This window comes from Panthera uncia, chromosome C2 (genome assembly GCF_023721935.1).
Source record: "Panthera uncia isolate 11264 chromosome C2, Puncia_PCG_1.0, whole genome shotgun sequence".
Classification (NCBI taxonomy): domain Eukaryota; kingdom Metazoa; phylum Chordata; class Mammalia; order Carnivora; family Felidae; genus Panthera; species Panthera uncia.
This window is the reverse complement of record NC_064810.1, coordinates 1,162,603-1,185,137: the sequence shown is the minus strand read 5'-3', so window position 1 is coordinate 1,185,137 and position 22,535 is coordinate 1,162,603. Positions and strand designations below refer to the sequence as shown.

Here is a 22,535-nt window from a genome sequence, read left to right as displayed (position 1 = left end):
TGCAGCCGGGGCCGCGGGCCTTTGGCTGTCTGTGGTTGGCGGTTCCTGCGAATGGCCAGAGGCTGCGGGGTGCCTTTCTTCCTACCACTCCGCCCCCCACCATCGGGGCCTCTCTGCCTGGTCTGGGCATCCCCTGTGTGAGCCTCAGCCGGTCCCTCCCTACCTCCCCGGGCCCGTCCACTCCTGGGCCTGGCTCTCTGGTCCTGCGAAGGGCTCCTGCCTGCCCTGCTCGAGCTCCCACGCTGCGGCAGGGGGCCCAGAAGCAGCATCATGTCCGTGAAGAGAACATCATGTCCGTGTCCCTGCGTGCACCAGGGCCCTGTGGGGCGAGTCTGGGCTGGAGTTCTGAGCAGGTAGAAGGTCCTCCCAGCTCCAGTCAGCTCGCCCTCCTCCTGCGACATCCTGAATGGATTAACAGGGAGGGGAGGGTATGGGGGGGAGGGGGCTCAGCCACCTGCCTGGCTGCCCCCCAGGGGGTTGCAGGTGGGCGCCTCGGGCTTCTGCCCCACCCGGCTCGTGTGAGTACAGGGGAGGGGGCTGGGTCTGCTCGGGGCGGCTCGGGGTCACTCCTGCTGCCCCTGGGTCTGGTTACAAAGGCACATGGAGAACGTGGGTGGCTGCCTAAGCCTCTGGAAGCCCAAGAATGTGCAGAGGGCTCATTTTGGCCTCAGGTCTCCTGGTTGGTTGGGCGAATTTGCTTTTATTTCTAGGCAGAGACCACACGGAGAGACCTTTTATGGCCTGGCAGACGCGTCTGGCAGATGCCCCCGCCCGAGCATTTCCATCAGGCAGGCAGGCTGTGAGTGGACCGGCCGGCCGGCATCACCAGGCTCTGCCAGTGTGGACACCCACATGGGTCTGCCGGGCAGTGGGGGACCGAGGGGCCGTGTCTGAAGGACAAACAGGAACGTGTGGGGGCAGCCACGCCTGCCATGGTGCACCGTCGGCAACCTGCGCGGGACTGTGCTGTCCGGCAGGCCCTGGGTACTTTCCTTCCAGGTGATTTATTTGCTAGGCAGGGGTGGGGGGGGGGGGGCTGAGTCCCAGGCAGAGGTCACATTCCATTCATAGCGGCTTATCTGGGCTGTCAGGCAGGCCTGGGAGGGGGTCTGAGACAGAACAGAGCTCCGGTCTCTCAAGTTCCAGCTTGCTGGGGGCCAAGGTGGGTGTTTGCGAAGAGCTCCCTGAGCGCCCGCTGTGTGCAGGGACCAGGCCGGAGCCCCCTGCAGCCTCCCCTCCTATTGCTTGCAGCCCCGAGGAGGCGGGCAGGACCCACCCCCCACACAGCGGCCGTGCCTGGGGGTGGAGGCCAGGCTTCTAGGGCCTGGGGAAGGGGGACTCATTCTGATGGGGGCTCCTGAGGCCCCCAGAGGACGGTGTCCCTTGTCAAGGCCCAAGAGTTGTGCTGGGTGCATTTCCGGAACCTAAAGAATTCTCCCCGAGGCCCCCAGGGCACGCCCCCCAGCCAGCTCTGTGAGGCTTTCCATGAGTGACACATCAGTGTGTGGGGCGGGGGCGGGGGGGGGCTGCTGGTAAGGATGGGGGAGCCGGTGGGGCTGGGCTCTATGGGTCCAGGACAGGAAGCCTTCACTGAAGGCCTTGGGGACCCCACCCTTCACATCGTCGGGTGACTTCCTCCGGTCAGGTTTCCATCAGTGTAAATGGGGGCCAAGGTGCCTTCTCTGCTCCTGGACCTGGGGCCCTGCCCTGAGGGTCACATGTCCAGGTGGGAGGGCATCCTGCAGAGTGGGGAGCCCCCGGTGACGGTGACGGGAGAGGGGCCAGCCTGAGGCTTGGCTGCCTGGGGAGAAGCACCAGGGATGGGGGAGGGACCCCCAAAGGCAGCTCCTGCGAGCTTGTTCTAGGACCGGCCTACTTCACGGGCTGAGCAGTGGGCTCCCCCCGAAGCGGGTCCCCCCAGGTGGGCCCCCTGACAGCCTCCTGAGACTATCGTCCACACTCCCATACCTAATTCACCATGCACGGTCGCCGGGATGATGTCCTGTCTCTGTGTCCGTGTGAAGACGTGACTTGAGGCCTCTGAAGGGGTCCCTGGGAAGGGAATGGTCTGGTCCCCTCTGCCCAAAGCTCTGCACCGCCCCTCGGATGGAGTCAGGGATGGCAGTTACACCGAATGGGCCGTGATGCCACCCGGAGACACGCCCCCGCAGGGCCCCCGTCCCTTCACCGTAATGACCGCGTGGGAAAGCTCCAGAAAGGGTCTGGAGAAAGACAGCAGCTTGCACAGATGTTAACCCTCTTTGAAACTTGACTTAATAGTTTAGCCAAAGAAAACAACAACAAGTTTCATTTTGAAGGGGGTCAGACTCTCTTTAATGTTTAATCTCTGTCTACCCTCAAGTATTCTGGAAGAACAAGGACAGAGAGCACATCTAGTTTGCTCAGATGTCGGGCGGAAGTTTGGATGATGGGACATTTCATACGATTCTTTTAATTAAAAAAATCCTTTGTTTTCATAAGTATTTTCTTAGCCGACTTGAAGACATGAGGCCATTGCCGCCTGCCGAGCATGGCTGGGACGGTCCCAGGTCCCGTGGGCGCCAGGGGCCATTGGAGCTGAGCCGGGGCTCCCCAGGGCCTCCCAGCCAGGCCCCCTCTGGGACGCAGGAGAGCCGCAGAGGCCAAGAGGTCTCACACAGACCCTGTCCCGTCCTGGCGTCTCCTCACGAGAGGTGCCCGTCTGCAAGAATAGGCTGGGGTGGCCCTTTGAGGAGCCAAGGAGGCCAGTGGCGGGGTCCGGGCCACTGCAGGACGCTCAGCATCAGCACGCCCCGCCCCCACCCCCACCGCCCTGTGACCTCAGGACTTGGGTGTCTCCTCTGTGCCCCCTGCTGCCGCTTTTCCCTGCTGCGGGTGGGCTTGCGGTGGTGGTGGCCGCAGGAGGGCTGTGGGGGTGTCGAGATGGCACTGGGAAGCATTTAGCTGGGGGACAGGTGCCTCTCCGGGGCCCCCCAGGCCCCCCGGGTGAGTGCCCCGGAAACTTCTGGGGGTGGGGGTGCAGGAGCGCTTTTCCCTTTGACACCAGGCCTTGGACAGCAGGACGGGACGGCAGGGCGACCCTGCACGGGGACGGGTGTGCAGCCTCCTGAAAGCTCTGCCCTTAACTCAGAGACCAGTGCTCCCCCCATCTCACAGGGAGCCTCAGATATGCTCCCCTGCCCAGCCTGCCCCGCGGCCACACCGGGCTCTCCTGGGGTAATTCACAGCAGCTCTGGACCCCGTGCCTCACAGTCAAGGTGGACTTTACGTGAAAGATGTTGATGGGAAGGGCTGTTAGGACTACATTTAAAATCAACACGGAGACGCAGAGGGAGCAAGAGACAATCTGCAACTCAGACCTTCTGCCTTCGTATCTGTTCTTACCGAGTGATTGTTTACACGCAGGTGGTGGTGGATATATCCGAGGGGCAGGCTGGTCACTGGGGGAGAGACGGGGCCTCCGCCACGTTCCGGCCAGGGGTCCTGGGGGGTCAGGCCCAGAGCTGTCTCCTGCAGACGCTTACCTCCACACACATGGTGCTGGAGTCGCTCTGGGTGTGGGTCGACCCCAGGGCCTTTGAACAGCCCGTTCTGGAGTCAAAATCTTTGCTGTCGTCATTGTTCATGTCACACGGACAGGCTGCAGTTTGAGAAGAGCTCGAGGCATGAAGACCCTCATCAAGGGTGGGGAATAAATTGAGGAGGGGTTGTCTGGCCCATGTGGTGTTCTGGAGGGAGGTGGGCAGTGGGGTTTGTCTCCGGAGCACCCCCCACCCTGCTCTCTGTCACCGCAGGTCCTTTCCTGTTGGGCACAAGGTGGGGGAGGAGCTCACGCGCACCCTGGGTTGAGGGCAGCAGCAGACGGACTAGCAGGTGTGGGTGGGTGAGCCCACTGCCCGGGTGCCGGTGCAGGTACGGGTCCCAGGAAGTGGGGTGGAGCAGGAGGGTGGGAGGGGGAGCAAGGTGGTGGACGCGTCTCCTCGGTGTCACTGCGTGCAGGGCTTGGGGGCCAGGGAGGCCCTTCCCGCAGGTTTGGCAGCCCCCCCCAGAGGGAGTGGTCAGGCTGGTGCGGAGCCCCCCCCCCCAGAGTGGTTGGGCTGGTGCGGAGCCCCCCACCCCACCCCCAGAGCGAGCGGTCAAGCTGGTGCAAAGGGCCAGCCGTTTAACCAGCATCTAGTGTTTAGCTGTGGCCATGAGGCCACATGGAAAGGGTGGCCCCATCCTTGGTGAGTGCCGGGGGCTGGCAGAGGGAGCGTCAGCACGGACCCCACTGTCAGGTGGGGGGTGCGGGGGGTGAGGGACGCCTGTTGGGTCTTTAGGGAGTGCCGGTGAGCCTGGTGGGGTGGGCAGGGTATAGACGTGGGGAACGGGGATCGGAAATGTGAACTTGTGTGTGGAGACAGGTAGGGAGGGGCCAGCACCACCCAGGAGGTTCCCATGAGGTGAAGGGGTCAGTTCTAACCCGGGGCTGAGGCGCTGTGGGGACCCAGTGGGTTCCCTCGATGCCCCCCTTGATGTCCTCTCGGGCCCGCCCTCGAATGGGCGGGCAGGTGTTAATCAGGAAGCAAACGCTGGTCCCTTCCACAACCTGGGGAGCCCCTCCGGGCCCCCGGCCCTTGAGAAGCTCTCGGGTGGGGGCAGCGGGGTGGGGGTCCAGCCGGAGGCGCGTGGGGGCCTCCGGCTCTTCCCCGGGGAGGAGGGGGGCGCGCTGTGTGACTGCAGGATGAGTGTGGCCCTTGTACACACCGTCCTGGCTGAGAAAGACTGTTTTCAAAGGGAATTATCTAAAACCTTGCTTCCTGAAGCCGGGTGCGGGGTGTCTGAGAGCCGATGCCGTCCGGCCAGCCTCGGGGGAGACGACGCTGGTGCGTGTGCCGTCCTCCGCCCGCTGGACACCCTCGTGGGCCCCGTCCAGCCGTGGGGGGGGGCATGAAGAGGGTGCGTGCCCGGCGCCCCGTAAAACCAGCCCGTCTTCAGGTCAATCCGTGTTCAACTTTGTAACTTCCTGCAGACCGCGTGTCTTGTGACCTTAATGGGAGAGCCACTTCCAGCTTCATCCGGGGGGAGAAGGACAGGGTGGCGGGGCCGATACCGTGGACGGAGGCCACTGTCCGGGCTGTGCTGGGAAGTGGCCGGCACGGAGAGTGGGGCACGCCCCGTGTCCGGCCCCAGCTCCTCCGGTCAGCAGGGGGCGCCGTCCCCCCCCCCCCCCCCGACGTTTGGGCCCGGTCAGCTGCCGAGCCCTGGAGGTGGTGGGTGTGTCACACGTGGCACACCCACTCCCTCTCACGCGGGGCCCCTCGAGGCCGGGCGCTCCCTGCCCGATCGGCACGGCGGGAGGCCCGGCCCACGAGAGCCACGCGGTCACACGCGTTACGTGGGGTAAAGCGGCCTCGTTATTCTCGTGGCGAGAGGGGTTCGCTTATTACGTGGCGCGGGCAGGTTGTCGGCGCAGCTGTGAGAGGACAGACACCCTGCACGTGGCGAGACCGAGGGTGCTTTCCAGGCGGCCGACCCTGCGCTCCTGACCCCCGCTCGGCCTGTCGACGTCTGCGTGGAGCGGAGTTCGGAAAGCGATGGTGCCGGGCGCCGAGGACACACGTCCCCGAGTCTGCCGGTCTGTGCGTCCCGCCTGCGTCTGCCGGTTCACGCGACCGGCCCCCGCCTGCGCAGCTTTCCGTCACAGCCTCCCTCCGGCAAGGCGCATGTCGGAAGCCTCCCCGAACTTCGGGCCGCCGCCGTGGAGGAAGGATGGTGCCTTCGAGGAGGTGAGGCTCTCCCACTGCAGAGGTGCGGAGGGAAAGACCTGGTCCTCTTCTGCCTGCCGGACTGGCCCGTCGTCCGCCCCACGGAGAGCCCGCCTCTCAGCCAGCGTGCCGGGACTCCGCAAGCCAGGCCGTGAGGTGCCGGGCCTCTGTGGAGTCCGGTCACACACCCAGCTTGGATCAACACGCCCAGGAAGGAAGGAGGCTCACCCTGCCCGCCCCCCCCCTCCCCGTCCCCCTGCTGGCAGGTGTAACCGGGAGCTTGTCCCAAGGTGATGGCGTGCCAACAGAAGGTGCCGGCATTGCCTGCAGGAGCCCCTTAATCATCCGTGGCGAGGGTGCCCTTCTCCAGAGCCCCGCCTCTGGCGCGTTCCGTGGACGGAGCTCTGTGGCTGGTGCACACCTTCCAGTACGCGGGCGAGCGTGCGGGAGTCTGTCCCGCCGGCTGGAAGCCCGGCACGGACGACGGCAAGGGACGCCTCTCCAGACCCAGCGAGGCCGGCAGGCGGGTGGAAAGCTTGGGCTCCTGGCCCCCACCTGTGCCCCTGCCTGGATGCCCGGGCTGACCCAGGAGAGGCCAGACCTGCCCCTCCAAACTCCGTGGTCTGTGACCCTGGAGGGCTAGGCCCAGGCCTGCTCACCCCCCCAGCTGGGGCCTGGTGAATGGTGGCCCCCTCCCTGGAGCCCGCCTAGACGGGTGCAGGCCTAGAGATGGCCACTAGGGTATCAGACGGAAAACAGGAAAAGAAAGCGACAGCAACTATTTAGGAGCGTTTACAGCAATTCGGCCTCACCGTGCCGTTGTTACTGTACCTCATGAAAGCATCTGCCAGGACGGACTGGGGGCAAAGCCAGTCCTTGTCCACAGCTTGAAAAGCAAGTGTCTCGTGGTGGGGACGCAGATGTGAGGGGACCCTCAGGAGACCAGAGGGACGAGTGGAGGCCCAAGCACGTAGAAGAGAAAAAGGCTGCAGGAGGAGAGTGGATCAGAAGAAAGGATTTAAAGATGTGCGACTAGAGGTTGTGTGTGCCTCTGGTGACAGAGGAGCCCCCAAAGGAGGGGGCCCGGAGGAGGGGGACCCCTGAGAACAGGCAGGACGTGCCCGGGGCCACACCGGGCAGAGGAAGCAGGAGCCCCCGCCCGCTTCTGTCCTTCGGGGTGACCGCTTCCAGAAGCCCCGCCCTCTCTGCTGCTTCTAGGATCTGCACCTCCTTGACCCGGTGCTCCCAGTTCTGGAATCTGTGCTCCACAGACAAGAGCACCCACCGGGCAGGACATCAGGTCCCGCGTCACTCAGAGCAGCCAGAGCAGACGGAGACCCACAGGGCAGCAGGGCTGTGCACCGTGTGGACTGGCCGGCGTGTGTTATTAGTGCCTCCCTGACCAGCAACATGCACACCGTCAGCTCCGCTCCGGGGGAGCCCCGAGTGCTGGGGGGGTGGGGGGAAGGTCCGAGCGCTAGGAGGGGAGCGGGAGTGTGGGGAGGCCCCGGGGGGGGGGGGGGGCCCCAACTGCGGGGGGGGGGGCGGGTGGTGTGGGGAGCCCCGAGTGCAGGGGGGAGCCCCAACTGCAGCGCGGGGGTGGTGGTGTGGGGAGCCCCGAGTGCAGGGTGAGAGCCCCGAGTGCGGGGTGGTGGGGTGGGTTAGCCCCCGGCCCGAGTGGACCCAGGGTGGCGGGGAGCACTGTGGGATCTCTGTGCCAAGGCCACTCCTGGGTGCGTGTGGGCAGAGGAGGGCCCGGCCTTTATCTCACAGTTTGCCCCTTTACACTCGAAGAAAATCGGCCCCTGAGGAGGGACATTTCATGCTGGGGTCAGGCCCCTGTGCCTGAGAAGCCTGAGGTCTGCGCGGTCTGCGTCTCCCCCTGCTGGTCAGTCGGGCTGGAGAGCCTGCCGCAGGCGGGGCCCCGGGTCCCCACAACCTTGTGGATCCCAGTGTAGACGGAGAGTGGCGGGTCCAGCCGGTCCACGTCCAGGGGAGAATTTCCTCTGGCTGCTGCCTCTTTGGACGGTGTTGGGCTCGTGAAGCTCGTGTGATTCGGGATACGGTGGGTCAGCACCGCCGGGGGGTGACCGCTGGAGGGTGCCCTGTGCGGTCACCTCGGCACCGGCTCTGTACGCGCCCGCGGTGGGGGGAGGGCGGCCCCTGCTGTGTGCGGCCGGGGCCAAAGCGTGTCCGGCTGCTCCCTGGGCAAAAGTAAACAGACATCGCAGGCTAGTTGGTGGCCTCTGACCCTGCTCCTTCCACGTGGCTCTCCGTGGCGCTGGCGGGTGGCGGCGAAGGGACAGAAGGCCCGGACCCCGGAGGGTGTTGCTGGCGGACGCCCCGTGAGGTGGAGACACAGAGCAGGGCTCCCTCCCGCCACAGCTGTCTGCTTCGTGGCTGTCGTGACCCCCGTCCGTCCTAGTTACCTTCCCGGGGTTCTGAGTGGGATTTGTGGCCTTTCCCAGCGTGTGATGTTACAGAGGGGCCGGGGGGGCCGTCAGTGAACCTGCCAGAGACAAGCCACCAGAAGTCCTGAGGGGTGGCTCGGTGGCCTGTGGAGGGGCCTGAGTGGGGGCCCCGGGCAGGCCCTCCGCTCTGTGTGCAGGGCAGGTGGATTCACCAGGCTGGGGACCGTGGCCAACCTCCTCCTCCCAGGTCATTCTGCAGCAGGCCATCGAGTGCCCCTCCCCGTCTACGTCCTTGGACACATTTCCCTTCCTGGCACCCCACCTGGCTTTGTCACCTGGAACAAAAACGGTCTTATTTTTCTCGGGTGGGAGGTGCCCTCAGAAGGCAGTGTGTACCCGCACCCCCCGCAGGTGCAGGGCAGAGCCTGGTGCCCCGAGCGCATGTGCATGGGTGGGAGGGCAGAGCCCCCAGGTGCCCCACGCAGGCGGCAGGTGTGAGAAGCGCACCAGTCCTCTCCCCCGGGTAGGGGTTCAGGCAGCCCCCACGCCCGCCGCTGAGACACAAACCCGGTGGCACTAGAGAGCAACAGGCCGCACTGGGGCCCCCGTGTCATCTGTAAACAGGTGTCTTCTGTGTGACCGACGTGGGATCGTGTCTCCTGCCTTCCCAGGTTAGGAAACAGCGCGTGTTTGAGTAAAGATGGGAGATAGAGACCGAGAGCGGTCGCAGGCCCGGGCATAGACTTGGGGCAGGCGTGCCAGGAGGCACTGCCAGCTGGGAGCCCGGGGGAGGTGGCCTGGAGACAGCTGCCGGGTGCCGAGAGGGCCGGGGTGGGTATGTGGCAGCCTGGAGGTCTGCACGTTCCCACGTCTTCCCCGAGTGGCGGGCACGTCTGTCCCTCTGCTTCCCCGTTCCTGCCTCCAGAATCCAAGCTGAGCCGGGAGAAGCCGGCGGTGAGGTCCCAGCCGGTTCTCGGGGCCATCTGTCACCCTCGCATCTGCCAGGCGTCTCCCGCCGAGTTTCCAGGAGCACGTGAGACTCGCCGCAGCCTGTGTCTGCGGGGGCCCCGGGCCCACGCCTCCCCTGCTTTCCCGATGCCCTGGAGCAGGACCAGGACCGGGCGGCCCAGGCCAGGGCAGGGCGAAGGGCACACTGCGCTGACCCCCAGTGGGCGGCTGTGGCCAGGCTGAGACCACAGACCGCTCCTGGCCAAGGTCTGTGTGGGACAAGGTCACGGTCCCGTGGCAGTGGTGATGGAGCCACCTCCCCACTTCGTTTGTGAGTTTTGTTTTTATAATTAGCAAAACAAAACAAAACAAAAAAACCACCCCAAACCCCAAATCCACAAAACCGCAGTGTGACAAGGACAAGGGCAAAACTCCCGTTCTGCTCTCAGCGAACCTCATCACACTCCCCCGCGGGGATGTCCCTGCCCCTAGCGCGTCCTCACCCGTGTCCTTCCACTGGCTGCCTCTGCCACCCGCAGCCTCCGCAGAAAGACGGGACCATTGTCGTGCATCGCCGTGTCGACCCGCCTGCCGACCAGCACGCGCAAGCCGGTGGGGGTGGGGGGTAGACGCCGGGTGAGCTGCGGCTGGGCCAGGCCCCGACCCCACAGGCCCTTCTCTCCCTGAGGGTGCCCCCCGGGAGGCGAGCGAGGTCCCGCCACGGACCAAGCGCTCTGTGCATCATCTGGCCGCTTGGGGACGTGAAGGGAAGAAGGGGGGCTGTAGCCAGTGGGCGTCCCGCCTTGGGTGCCATGGCATGAGCCCCGAGTGCAGTGCCCACAGGCCCTGCCCGGCCGGGTGCACGCTGGGTGTCTGGGGTGGCTTGCTGACGCAGCTGGCCGTGTGTCCCCCGCCCTCTGTGTCCGTGGTGGAGACACCCGTCACACGCGGGCAAACGCTGTCGTGCCCCGTGGGTTCCTCTCTGTTAGACGGCTGTTTCTGGATCCTTGCGGTGCCTCTGGAGATCAGGACAGGGAGCACAGCCGGGTGCTGTCCTCGTGGTGGTCCGGGGTCAGGAGGGGGTCCAGCCTGCACCGCCCTGGCCAGGCACAGGGGCCGTGATCGCCATGTGGGACCTCGTGGGCATTGGTGGACCTGGGGTGTCGGCACACAGGCCGTGCTTGACCCATCACCCCGGCAAGACTGGAGCGTGCTCACCACGGATCAGGGGGCTGAACAAGTTAAGCACTACCCCATGCCCTCCCCATGGGAACCTGGCCTCGCGAGCCTGCCCGCCAGCCTTCCATTAAAAATCCAGTTAATGAGCAACCCGTCAAGCCCTTAGAAACGAATCGGCCTGCTCACAGCTTAAATGGGTCTGAGGGTTCTCCACATCCCTCCCCTTCTTGTGCCCCCATGGCCCCTATCCTGGAGGTGCCAGGACCCCACCGGCCCCTCCCCGGCTGGGCACCAAGTCCTCCCCACGCTGTTCTCCTGGGTCCCGAGAGGTCGCGAGGCTGGGGGTGCACCGTGCCCATATTTGGGGTCGTGGGATGAATCACGGTCCATGCCGCTGAGGAGCGAAGCAGGGATGTGGCGCTCTGGATGCCAGGTCCCCGGGAGGCTCTGCCGAAAACACCGAGTCAAATATTAATTTCCTGGGTCAAGAGCCTGAATGTGAAAGGCCCGTCGTGTGGCCCCATTCCCGGAAAAACACACACAAACAGCACATGTTGGAGGACCCTGCTCCTGGTAGATAACCTGCCAAACAGGCCTCCTGGAAACACCGCTGCTGGTTGACCCTCCGGACCCCTAGCAAGGGCACCGTCCTCCCTGCTGGCTGGCAGAGGCCGCCCCTTCCCCCCGAGGGTGGCCGAGCTACTGCCAGGTCCGCACGGAAGAATCTGGTGTTCCTCTGTGGGGAGGGGGCTCGCATCGCCTTCCCCGACGCACCCTCCCTCTGTCCCCTGTCCTGGTCTGGGGCGGTCACCTGTGTGCCCTCCCGTGCCCGCTTTGCGGTGGACCTTCGTGCACCAGAGCTGATGCACCGTCAGCGTGCGGGGCGGGGCCTGGACACCCAGTGGGAGCTCGGTATGCCCCACGAGGTGAAGGGTTAATGCACAGGGACACAGGAGAGGGTTCCGTGGGGGGCCCCTGCCCGCCCACCCACCGCGGACTGGCCTGCCTCCTCCCCTGGGCTCCGGTTTTCCCGGTTCTCCAGCGCACGTGGTGGCAGCAGGTGGTGAGGTTTGCGCTCCGAGGATGTGGAACGTGATTCCAACGCGCCCCGTCAGTAAGCGCCCCTTACGTGGCGCCGCGAGCCCCCGCGTGGCTCTGCCAGCGTGCTGGCGTAGAGAACGAGCTTGGGCACCAGCGCACACAGGCCACGGCGGGGAGGAGACCTCGTTCCCCGGGCGTGAGACGCAGTGTGTCTCGCGAGAGGCCAGGGGTCACCTTGGGAACCATCTTAGCAGCGAGGATGACCCCGTGTCCATATCCCTAGTTGAACAAAAAAGTGGCAAGTACGTCCCTAGAACACCGAGTGAAGACACACAGGAATTTATAAAGGACAGAAATGCTGTCATCACATGTACGAAAAAACCAGTCTCGCCAACAGCCAAATTCATGCAAATTAGGTGGCATCTAATTTAAGATCGTGCGGTTTCAAGGCACGACATGAGCTCCCTTGGTGCATTTTTGAAACGTCTTCACGTTGGTGTAACGGACCCGGCGTGCGATGCGCTAACGAATATTGTACAAGGCGGAGGTTTCCCAGACACACGGCCGTCGCAGCCCTTCGGGGCAATTTCACGGCCCCAGAAAGAAGACCCGTACGACCACCGCAGCCCCGAACCACCACTGAGCTGCGTCCGTGGATCTCTCTGTTCTGGGTATTTCGTGGGAAGGGAGCCGATCGTGTGGCCTTCCGTGGCCGGCTGCCCTCTCTCAGCAGGCTGTTTTCAGGGCTCCCTTGCGTGCAGCCGGCGTCAGAGCTCCGGTCCCTTTCGTGGCCGAGGTCTACTCAGTGCGTAGATGGACCACACTGCGTCCGTCCTTTGGCATTGGTTGTTTCCCCTTTGACCGTGATGAATTATGCTGTTCTAAACGTCGCGTGCAGGTTTTCGTGTGGCGCGTGTCTTCGTTTCTCTTGGGTCCGTTTCTTGAGTGGAATTTCCGGACACAGAGTCCAGCTCGATGGTTCATTATTTGAGGACCCGCCAGACTGTTTTCCTGGGGGCTGTGCTAGTTTCCCTTCCCACCAGCAGTGTGAGAGGCTCTGACTTCTCCACGCCCTGCCACCACTGCGACCCTCTGACTTTTCATTCTAGCCATCCTGGCGGGCATGAAGTGCATCTCACTGTGGGTTTGCTCTGTGCGTCCCTGATGACTGACGATAGCGAACGTTTCTTCACGCGCCTGTTGGCTGTTTATATGAACAGATATATGAACAGATATGAACACTTATAGAAGTGTCTATTCAGATTCTTTGCCAACTTTTTTTTCAAATTTATTTATTTTGAGAGAGAGAGAGCAGGGGAGGGGCAGAGGGAGAAGGAGAGAGAGAATCCCAAGCAGGCTTCATACCCAGTGGAGAGCCCGACGCGGGGCTTGATCCCATGAGCTGTGAGATCATCAGCTGAGCCAAAACCAGGAGTCAGACGTTCAGCCGACTGAGCCCCCCCAGGTGCCCCTCTTTGCCACCTGTTTAGTTGGGTGGCTTGTGTTTTCATTGTTGCGTTATAGCAGTTCATTACGGATTCTAGGTACAAGTCCCTTATCAGACATGTGATTTGCAAATATTTTCTGCCATTTTATGGGTTGTCTTTTCACTTTCTTGATGGTGTCCTTTTGAAGCACAGAAGTTTTACATTTTTATTTAGTCCGATTTTGTTCTTTCCCTTGTTGCTTAGGCTTTTGGCATCATAGTCTCAGAGTCCTTTCTAAGTCCGAGGTCATGAAGATTCACTCTTATGTTTTCCTCTGAGAGTTTTACAGTTGTAGCTCTTACGTTTAGGTCTTCGATCCATTTGAAGTTAATTTTTGTCAACAGTGTGAAGGGTCCACTTCGTTCTTTTGCCTGTGGCACCCAGTTGCACCAGCACCATTGGTCGAAGTGCTGTTCTTTCCCTGGATAATCTTGGCCTTCTTGTTGAGAAGTCGTTGACCAGAGATGTATGAGTCCACCCTTGGGCCGGCACCACACTGCCTCGGTCACCGTAGCCTCGTAGTAAGTGTTGAAATGGGGAAGCAGGAGTCCCCCAGTTTTGTTTGAACCCTATAAATGTTCTAGCCCGATGTGATGAATGGTTATGTCAACACATTGGACAACTGAGGTGGAATTGACGAATTCCTAGAGAGATAGGAGCTCTGGAGACTTAATGAGAAAGACGCAATTTGAATAGATCTGTAGCCATTAAAAGAGATTGATTTAATAATCCAAAAACTACCCATGAAGAAAAGCCCAGCTTTGCTGTTGAATTCTACCAAACGGTTAAAGAATTAAAACCAGTTCTTCAGAAACTCTTTTAAAAAATAAAAAAAGGGAACAGTTTCCAACTGATTTTATGAGGCCAGTGTGACCAGCACACCAAAACCAAAGATGTCACAAGAAAGAAAACTACAGACCAGTATCAGTTATAAATGCAGATACAAAAAGCCTTAAGCACTAGCAAATCAGATCCAGCAACATAGAAAACTTATTGTACACCATGACCAACTGGGCTTCATCCTAGAAACACAAGGCTGGTTTAACATCCGTAAATCAGTGTAATGCGTGACGTCCATGGAATGAATAAAAGTTATGTGGTTGTCTCAAAAGACACAGAAAAGGCATCTGATAATTCAACACCCTCTTGTGATAAAAACACTCAAAAAACTAGGAATAGAAGGGCACTTCCTCAACCCTATAAAAGGCACCTCCTAAAACCCACAGCTGATATCCAACCGACTGGTGGAAAGCCGGACGTGCCCCCCGCCAGGTCAGGAACGAGACAAGGGTGCCCCCACTCACCGCTTCCATTCAACATTGTACGCTGTTCACAGATCACGTGATCTTCAAGATACAGAGTCCTAAGGAATCCGTGAAAAATAGTTATAGCTAATAAGTTCAGCTGCAGGGCACAAGTTCGTTGTAAAAAATCAATTGCATTTCTATACGCTGGCAACAAATGATCCAAAATGAGATTAAGGAAAAAAATCCATTTACAAAAGCACAAAAAGAATAAAACACTTCGGAATAAATCCAACAAAAGGAGTGCAAAACGTATACTCTGGAAATTGAAAACAACGTTGAGCGAACTTAAGGAAGATCTAAATAAATGGGAAAACACTCGGTGTTCGCGGATCGGGAGACTTCCCACCGTTAAGGTGGCATGCGTCCCAAACCGTGAGCAGAGCTTACGGACCTTACGGACCCCCGCGGGTGCCCCGTCGGGACCTCCAAACTGATTCTACCACGTGTATGGAACTTCAGGGCACCGGCAGGGCCAATGCACTCTTGCAAAAGAACAAAGCAGGAGGGACCCCTTGGGTCTCAGAAGAGTGTTTGGAGTCTGTGAAAGTAGGTGTTTTGTTTCAGGGTGGCGCTGGGAGGAGTCCTGGGGAGGGGAGTGAGCGCGTAAACGTCTTTGGCTCCGCGTAAGCGAACTTTAAATTGTAACATCGACTAAGAGAAATTCGGTGCCCCGGCCCCTCGGCGGCCTGCCTGGGGGTCTGAAGGCTCGGGGGGCTCACACCCACACGGAGCCCCGGGGACGGGGGTGGTGCCTGGAAAGCACCTGCCACCACCCTGTGCCGGGTCCCCCGGTTTCCAGAGGTGAGGCCGGCAGAGGACTCCCAAGAAGATGGCAGGAAGAAATCTGTCTTCCCTGCAGGCTCTTCATTTCCAACCCACAGAAGGGGTGGGAGGCCGGCGCTCTGCTGACTCACGTGCACCTGCGCCGCGCTTCGGGGCCGGTAACGTTCGCCACGTTTTCCGGGCAGTCCTGCCCCCCGTCCACGTCTGCGTGCGCGGACACGTGTCCACACGCGGGAGCGTCTGCGACGTGCACATCCACGCTCATCACACATCTGTGCGTGCGCACACGCGTGGCACACGTACCCGCATGCGTGCACGTACACGCTTTCCCGTGGCAAAGTGAGGTGCGGCATCCTGACCGTTGCCTGGCAGTTCCGTGCATGTCCCGAAGCGAGGAATTCACGGTGACGTCTGTCCATGCTCAAATGTGCCCCGGTGCCCGGTGACGTCCTTTACGGAGCCAGCTCGTATCTTCGCTCCGCGGCCCCAGACCCGTGGAGGCGCACACGTTGCATTTGGTGGGGTGGCTCCTCTCCTTGCTCTGGAACCCCCCTCCCGCCGTGTCTTTCCTGACGTGGACAGCTCTGGGGAGTCCAGCCGGCTGTCCAGTGGAACGGCCGAGGCCAACTTGACCAGCTGCTTCCCCGTGTTTGGACTCAGGCAAGTGCCCCGGACAGATGGCCACGGGTCCTCCTGGTGGCCTTCATCGGGAGGTGGGAGGTGGTAGACGTGGTGGTGGCCGCGGCCAGGCCGAGCCCAGCGGGTGCTTTGTCCCCGTGACATTTGACACCCGGGGAACCTCTGCCCTCCGACCACATCTCACTTCCGTGACCGTGCTTCCCAGTGGGTGGCCGTGCTCTGTGGGGGTGGGGCTGCACAGACCTCCCCCCACCCCCAGGGAGGCCCAGGGTCCCCTCAGGCTCGGGGCGGGGACTAGCAGCTCACCCAGCGGAGCGCCGGGCGATGCTTGGCATTAGCTGGAGGCCGAGAGAGTTCCCTTGGGTGTCACTGTCCCCGTCGGGCATTTGAGTTTGGAGACTGGAGGGTCATTCTTCCCACCAGACTGCCCCTCCCTCCCTGGAGGCAGGGACACCAGAGCCTTGGAAATGCTGGGGTACATCAGCCACAGCGGTGTTGGGGGAAGAGCTGAGAACGCATCGTCATGAACGTGGGGGGCCTCTGCCCTCCCCCCAGTGGGGAGGGTGAGTTTGAACCACGCGCCGAGGACTGAGTTGAAGAGGGAGGACCGGACGCCCTGGTGGTCAGACATCAGGCGGGGCTTGCTGTGTTCCTGCCGCCGCCTGTCCCTTCGGGGTTGTGTGCTCAGCTCCCACGGGGCAGTGGGGCCAGGCGGGCTCCTCGGGTGACTGAGCGCCCACCAGGGAGGTCAGGTGCCTGTGGGCCCCGGCCTGGGCCCTGGCTGCCCGCCACCTCACGCCCCTTCACCTGGACAGCGGCCCCAAGGCCGGGCAGTGGCTGGTGGGGAGGCCCAGCGGGGGGCAGCGGCCCGCCAGTGAGCAGAGCCTTCGGTGGGCATCTCATGATGAGCCGGTCTTTTATCCTTGTGCTCGAAAAAGTCACCACGAAATGCAGAGTTTGGGCAGAGCATTTGGGCGCGTTAGGCAGTTATAAACCAGTTACGCCACAGGAAGATGAAAAGTCGTGTTTTCATTTCGAAAGAGCTGGAAATGTACGCACAGTGTAGGGACCTTTACTGGCCCCGCTGCCTCCTAGGAGCATGGGTGCCCAGGTCTGCTCCTCGGGGGTCGGGGACACATGCCAGGGCTGGCCTGGGACCGTCCCTGGCCCCCGAGGGAGGAGCAGGAAAGAGGGCCCCAGGGTTACCTGAGGAGGGGTCTCTGCGTGGGGGGGCAGCGGGGATGGGCCCAGGGGAGGAAGGGGTGAGGACCCTGGGCTCTGGGCAGCCAAGGGGCCTCAGCATGAGGGGCGACGTGTGAGGTCACGATTGGAAGGCTCTCTGAGTGGCGAGTGCACTCAAAGCCGTTCTCGGAAGCTCACACAAGGCTCGTCTGAGACCAGAGCGTTGTCTTGTTTCTTGGAGGCTGATTTTTTCTGTTCACATGTGGGTGTTTTGTACTTTTTCAAAAATGAAAATAAAAGACCACATTATTCAGGAATCCAGACCGGACGGACCAAAAGATGGGACAGACCCTGGTGTCGGGGGAGGGGGGAGCAGCCGCCTCGTCGGAGCCCCTGCTGTCCTGCGAGGTCCCTGTGTGTTCTCCGTGTGTCTGTCCGTAAGGGGCGCGAGGTTGCCCCCAGTGCTGGGAGCTGCAAGGCCGCCCAGGCTGCCCGCGCTCTGGCCAGGCCAGACCGGGCCGCGCTCTGGGCTTCTGTGGGCGGCACCGGGTGCCCAGAGATCTTCCCAAGCGCGTGAAGCGCCTCCGTGGGTGCATGGGGGTCAGTGTGCCTCCTTCCGCAGGGGCTGTCTCTGGAGTGCCGCCTGATTCGTGTCCCCAGACTGCGTCCCCAGCCTGGGTGCCCTCACCTCGGGGGCTTTCCGGACCCCTCCCTGCTACTTTCTGGACCTGTACGAACATGCGAGCGACTGAGTCCCCCCGGGGCGTGACGAGGGGTCCTGCTGCCCGGGGCGGCTTCCCTCGGCCACAAGGACCCGAGCGCTGACCATCTGTGGGGGGTTCCTCTTCTTTGACTCTTGGGGACACTGAGGCACTCGGACAGAGAGGGGTCGCTTTTCCCTGTTGACTAGCAGGTTTCAGGCCTGGGAAACAGACGTTGAGACACTTTACAGGGAGCGGCTCCAGTCGTGGCTCTGGCACCCCCCAAGGTGTGGCCTCCGCCTCAGGGTGGCCTAATCGAGGAGCAGTGGTGCTGGGGGCTGGGACAGCCCAGAAGGAGCCTCGGTGCCCACAAGACACCCTGTGTTGCCCAGCTGGGCGGCTGACCCCTGTTCCCCAAGGCTCGGGCCGCGGCTGCCCAAGCAAACTCCTGGGACTCCCCGGCCCGACCCAGCACAGACGGGTGTTTTGGTCTGGGGCTGCCTCGGCCGCAGCGTCGACTAGATGGGGTGCTTTGCATGGACCGTAAGGAGCGGCTTCCTGGGGCCTCGGCCAGCCAAGTGCTTTCAGAAGTGTCGCACCCGACCTAAAGACACTTGTGTCTCACCCACTGGAAATGGGTTGTCCCCTTCTTCTCTGTCCCCACCGGCAACTGGGTGATTATCCAACCTCAGCGACAGGCACAGGCTCCGCCACACGAGCCGGACAGGACCCTTTACACGGAGCCAGTAGGAGCCCCCGGGCCCAGACCCCACAGCGAGCGTCCCAGGAGCTGGGCCTGCTGCAGCCGTGGTGGAAGAGGGGTCGAGGGGAGCCTGGTCTACACCACAGAGCTGTCTGTGCATGAGCGTGCATGCACGTGAGCCTGCGTGCACGTGCAAGTGTACACACACGTGAGTGAGCGAGCGTGCTCAAGTGCGAGCGTGCATATGAACGGGACACGTGCACGTGCGAGTGTGTGAGCGTGCACCCGCGAGCGTGAGGCTGTGATGTGTGTGACAGTGGCCGGTACGCAGCGCGTGCAGGCTGCTCCCCGGGGCCGCGCTGCTGTGTCCGGGGAAGGTTAACCGTGTGACGTTCTAGCAGTGCTCCCAGGTGACCGTGGCCTCTGGAAGGTGGCAGGAGGGGCGGGGTCTGGAGTGTGAGGGCACAGGTGGGGCATGGGGGGTGCAGGGCCGCCCTGCTGAGTCGGGGTGTTGGGGGGGAGGGGGAGCCGGCCGCCTCCCGCTCCCGCTCCCGGTTCTGCCTGGAAAGGCGAGTCGGGCCAGTGGGTGCGGGGCTGGCCTTGCCGGAGGGGGCCCAGGGAGTAACTGAGTGCACGGGGCCACCTGGGGGGACCAGGGAGCTGCCCCCCAGCAGAGCAGCCTGGGGTCCCCTCCCCACACGAGCAGAGAAGAGAGGGCCTTGGAATTCCTGTCCTGAGATTTTCCAGAGACATTTTAGGCATAAAATCACATTAGTGAATCTTCAAGCAAAGAGACGATTCTCTGGGCATTTCTGAGAATTCGGAGCATCGTGGGGATTAACGCTGGGAACGGGGCCTCTCGGAGACACAGATGTTTGCATATGGATGTCCCCGTCTGCTGCTGGGGGGGGGGGGGACACGGCGTTCCACTGTCCTGAAACTCGAGTTCCCAACTCCGACAGCCAGGCTCTGCCCTCTGGATGGCAGTTAACTGATTGTGTCCTCAGTGCTCTGAGCTGGGGACAGTCGGGGACACGTCTTCAGGGCTCTTACCACAGCTGCTAGACTGCTGAACCCAACTCTGGGGGAGGAGGGGTCCAGCCACAGCCTGGAGCAGACCGGGTTCGAGGGGACGTCGGATCTGGTGTAGAGTGTGGTGGTAAAACCAGCGTGTGTATGTGTGTGTGTGTGTGGGGGGGGTTTCTTTGTGTGTGTGTGGTTTGTAGTGTGTGTCGTGTGTGTGTGTGGTGTGTGAGTGCACGTGAGCGTGCATGAGCAAGCGTATTTGCACAAGTGAGCAAGGACGTTTGTGTAAGCGTCGCCAGGGAGCCTCCCCTCCCCCCAGAAGAGGCCAGAGCACCAGCCCCGCCCCCCCCGCGGGAGCCCAATGTGGCCCAGAGCCGGCAGCGGCACCTCCAGCCTCGCCAGCCAGTAGTCCTGCTGCGCGTCCGGGGGGGCGGGCAGCAGCTCTCGGGGTAACAGGAGCCCCCACCCCCGGGCCCCGTGCAGAGTCCGGGTAACCTGAACCACCCCCTCCCCCACCCCCGTGCAGAGACGCGGTGGTTGTGTCGGGCCCAGCACGTGTGCTCCGGGGAGAAGGACGGAGGGGCGTCCCGGGGGCACCGGAGGTCGGGGTGCTGAGGAGCGCCTGGCTCGGAGCAGGCGGGCGCCTGGCCCGTGGGTCCCCGACCACCCGCCCTCGGGGTCCTCCGTGGAGAACGTAGCCGAGGCGGCACTTGCTGCAGGGGAATTGGAACGCGGAGCACTTCTGAAGTTCCAGCGTCGCCACAGATTGGTGGCCCCAGCCAGGCTCCTCCGGGGTGCTCTCCGCCGCGGGGACGGCAGGCGCGCCCGGAGCTGCCCGGGGTGCCCTGTGTCCCCAGCCCTGCTCCCAGCAGACGGCCCCTGCCGGGCCGGGCCCCTTCTCGCGGAGGGCACCCCCAGGCCCGTGCCTCCGGCACGCGGGTCGGCGGAGGGCGCTGGGCGTGCCGCGAAGCAGTCTGCGGCTGCTTCCAAGACGGGGTGACAAGTTCGCCGGGGTGCCTGTTCCCTCGATTTAGAGGTCTGAGCCTTCTCCCTCCACCCAGGCTGAGAAGGTGGAAGGAGCCCCCTGGAAAGGCCAACCCGAGCGGCAGGCGGCGGTCGGGGCGGGGCGGGCGGGGCGGGCGGGGAGGGCGGGGCCAGGCCGGCCCCGCCCCCGGGACGCAGACACCGCCCGCGGGCCCCGGCCGAGCGCACTGCACCGATGGCTCGTGACCCCGGCGGCCGCCGGGGCCTTCTGCTGCTGCTGCTGCTGCTCACCTATGGCCTCGCGGCCGCCCAGGTTGACCTACTGAACTGGCTGTGGGCCCCTAGGACCGCTGGGCCCACGGTGGAACCGGCCTCCGCACCCCCGCGCAGCCCACACGTGCAGCCCACGGAGGAGACCGCGGCTCGCGTGGCCCCCCGGGATGACCCCACGGAGCAGGGGGGAGCCCCTGCCAGCCCTGAGCCGCCCCCGGGGAGGCTGGAGACCGGCCGGGACCCGGCTTCCGCCGCACCCACTGCCTCCACGGCGGGCCCGGACACGAAGGAGGAGAACATCGCCGGCGTCGGAGCCAAGATCCTGAACGTGGCCCAGGGCATCCGCAGCTTCGTCCAGCTGTGGGACGGCACCACTCCCAGCCAGAGCTCCACCGGGGCGGAGACGCCAGCCCCTGGGACCCCCACGGCCCCCCTCACCCTCCCGGGGCCCTCCGGCGTCCCGCCGGAGGACGGGACCACTCTCTGGCTGAGCAGTAGGGCCCTGACCTCTCCGGACACCCAGAGGACCGAGGCTGGCACCCTGCCAGGGCCCACCCAGCTGCCTCCCTCCCCCGGCGGGCCCCGGGCACCGCTCAGGGAGCCCTCGGTGCCGCCATCTTCTCCAGGTAGAGCTTCTCTCTCCTCTGTGCCGGGCGGGACCCCTCCCCGGGGGACACAGCCGTCCCCGGGGCGGCCCCACGGTCTGGACGGCGGAGGACCCTCCCCCATGGCAGCCCGTGCCCGCCGGCAGCGCCGACTCACTGACAGCCGCAGGCCCGCGCCACATCTGCTTCCGCTGGTGACGGGTCTCCCGGGCGCCCACGCTGCCCCCTTGGCTCTGTCCTCTGACCTCCCCGCCCCGGTGTCTCCGATCCCACTCCCCGCTGTCACCGGGGACAAGGGTGCTTGGGCTCCTCACGTGGCTAACTCTGTGGGGCTTGGTCTCGCTAATAACTCCGCGCTGCCCGGGGCTGACCTGCCGACCCCCACCGGCCGCTGCCTGCCCCTGCCACCCTCCCTGCCGGTCTGCGGTCACCTGGGCATCGGGCGCTCCTGGGTGCCCAACCACCTCCGGCACGCCAGCAGCGAGGAGGTGCGGGCCGCCGCGCGGGCATGGGGGGCCCTCCTCCGGACGCACTGCCACCGCTTCCTCGCCTGGTTCTTCTGCCTGCTGCTGGCCCCGCCCTGCGGTGCTGGCCCGCTGCCCGCCCCTCCGCCCTGCCGCCAGTTCTGCGAGGCCCTGGAGGATGCGTGCTGGAGCCACCTGGACGGGGGCGGGCTGCCGGTCACCTGTGCCTCGCTCCCGGCCCAGGAGGACGGGGTCTGCGTGTTCATTGGGCCGGGTGCAGGTAACTGGCAGGCCCATCCTCCCCGCCCTGTCCTTCCTGTCCCCTCAGGGGAACTTGGCCGTGCTGGCAGAGGCCCCCACCCCGCCCATGATGCCAAGCAAGAGGCAGAGGGGGCGTGATGCCGTTTTGCAGGCGGGAGGCTGAGCCCTGGAGTGGGAGAGAGGGCGTGTGACCCTGGCACGGTGCACGACAAGGGCCCAGGCTCGGGAGCAATCCCCGTCTGAAGGTCGTGGCTCCTTCCGTCCTCCCCATGGCTCCAAGAGAGCCATTGACACTCGCAGTTACCGGGGTGGTGGTGGGGGGGGGGGGGTGGAGACAGAGGCATGAGGCTGTGACCTGACCTGCCAGCCAAATTCTGGCTCCTCTGGCCCATTGTGGTCCAGTCTGCATGGCTGGGGGGGGTTCATGGAGGCTGAGGAGGCCTCCAGGGTTCGATGCTGGAGGGAGGGTTCTTGCTGCTTAGAAGGTCAAGGGGTCACAGCCATGTGAGCAGCGGGTCTGTGGAGGTCAGGGGCTGCCCCATCTGGATCTGTGAGCTCTGGGGGCCGCTCCTGGGCCTCACCCCCCATGTGGGCTGTGCCCCATCGCCCCGTGGTGGGCAGGGGACAGGGCAGGGCCGTAAGCTTAGAAAGGCCCCCCAGCTGCCTCTGCCTCCACGGGTGGGCCCCTGAACAGCGTGCCTGCTCCCGTTGACCCTCGAGGCCCCGGCCTATCCCCGTCGGGCTGTGTGTCCTGCTTCCCCTGCCCCCCACCCCACGCCCTCGGGAGCGGCCTT

The 22,535-nt window shown here is 63.5% G+C and overlaps 1 protein-coding gene across 2 annotated transcripts in view; it reads left to right on the top strand.

The window, feature by feature from the left end:
• COL18A1 (collagen type XVIII alpha 1 chain) overlaps positions 1–22,535 on the top strand; it is an 81,513-nt gene that overhangs the window by 20,314 nt on the left and 38,664 nt on the right. Inside the window, exon 1 of one of the 2 annotated variants that reach the window (XM_049627712.1) lies at positions 20,342–21,760. The exons of the other annotated variant lie outside the window; for it this stretch is intronic. Within the exon in view, the coding sequence (XP_049483669.1) occupies positions 20,374–21,760 (1,387 nt within the window). The 5' untranslated portion in view covers positions 20,342–20,373. Of the gene's footprint in view, positions 1–20,341; positions 21,761–22,535 lie in introns of those variants that run through there. 2 annotated transcript variants of the gene reach the window in all.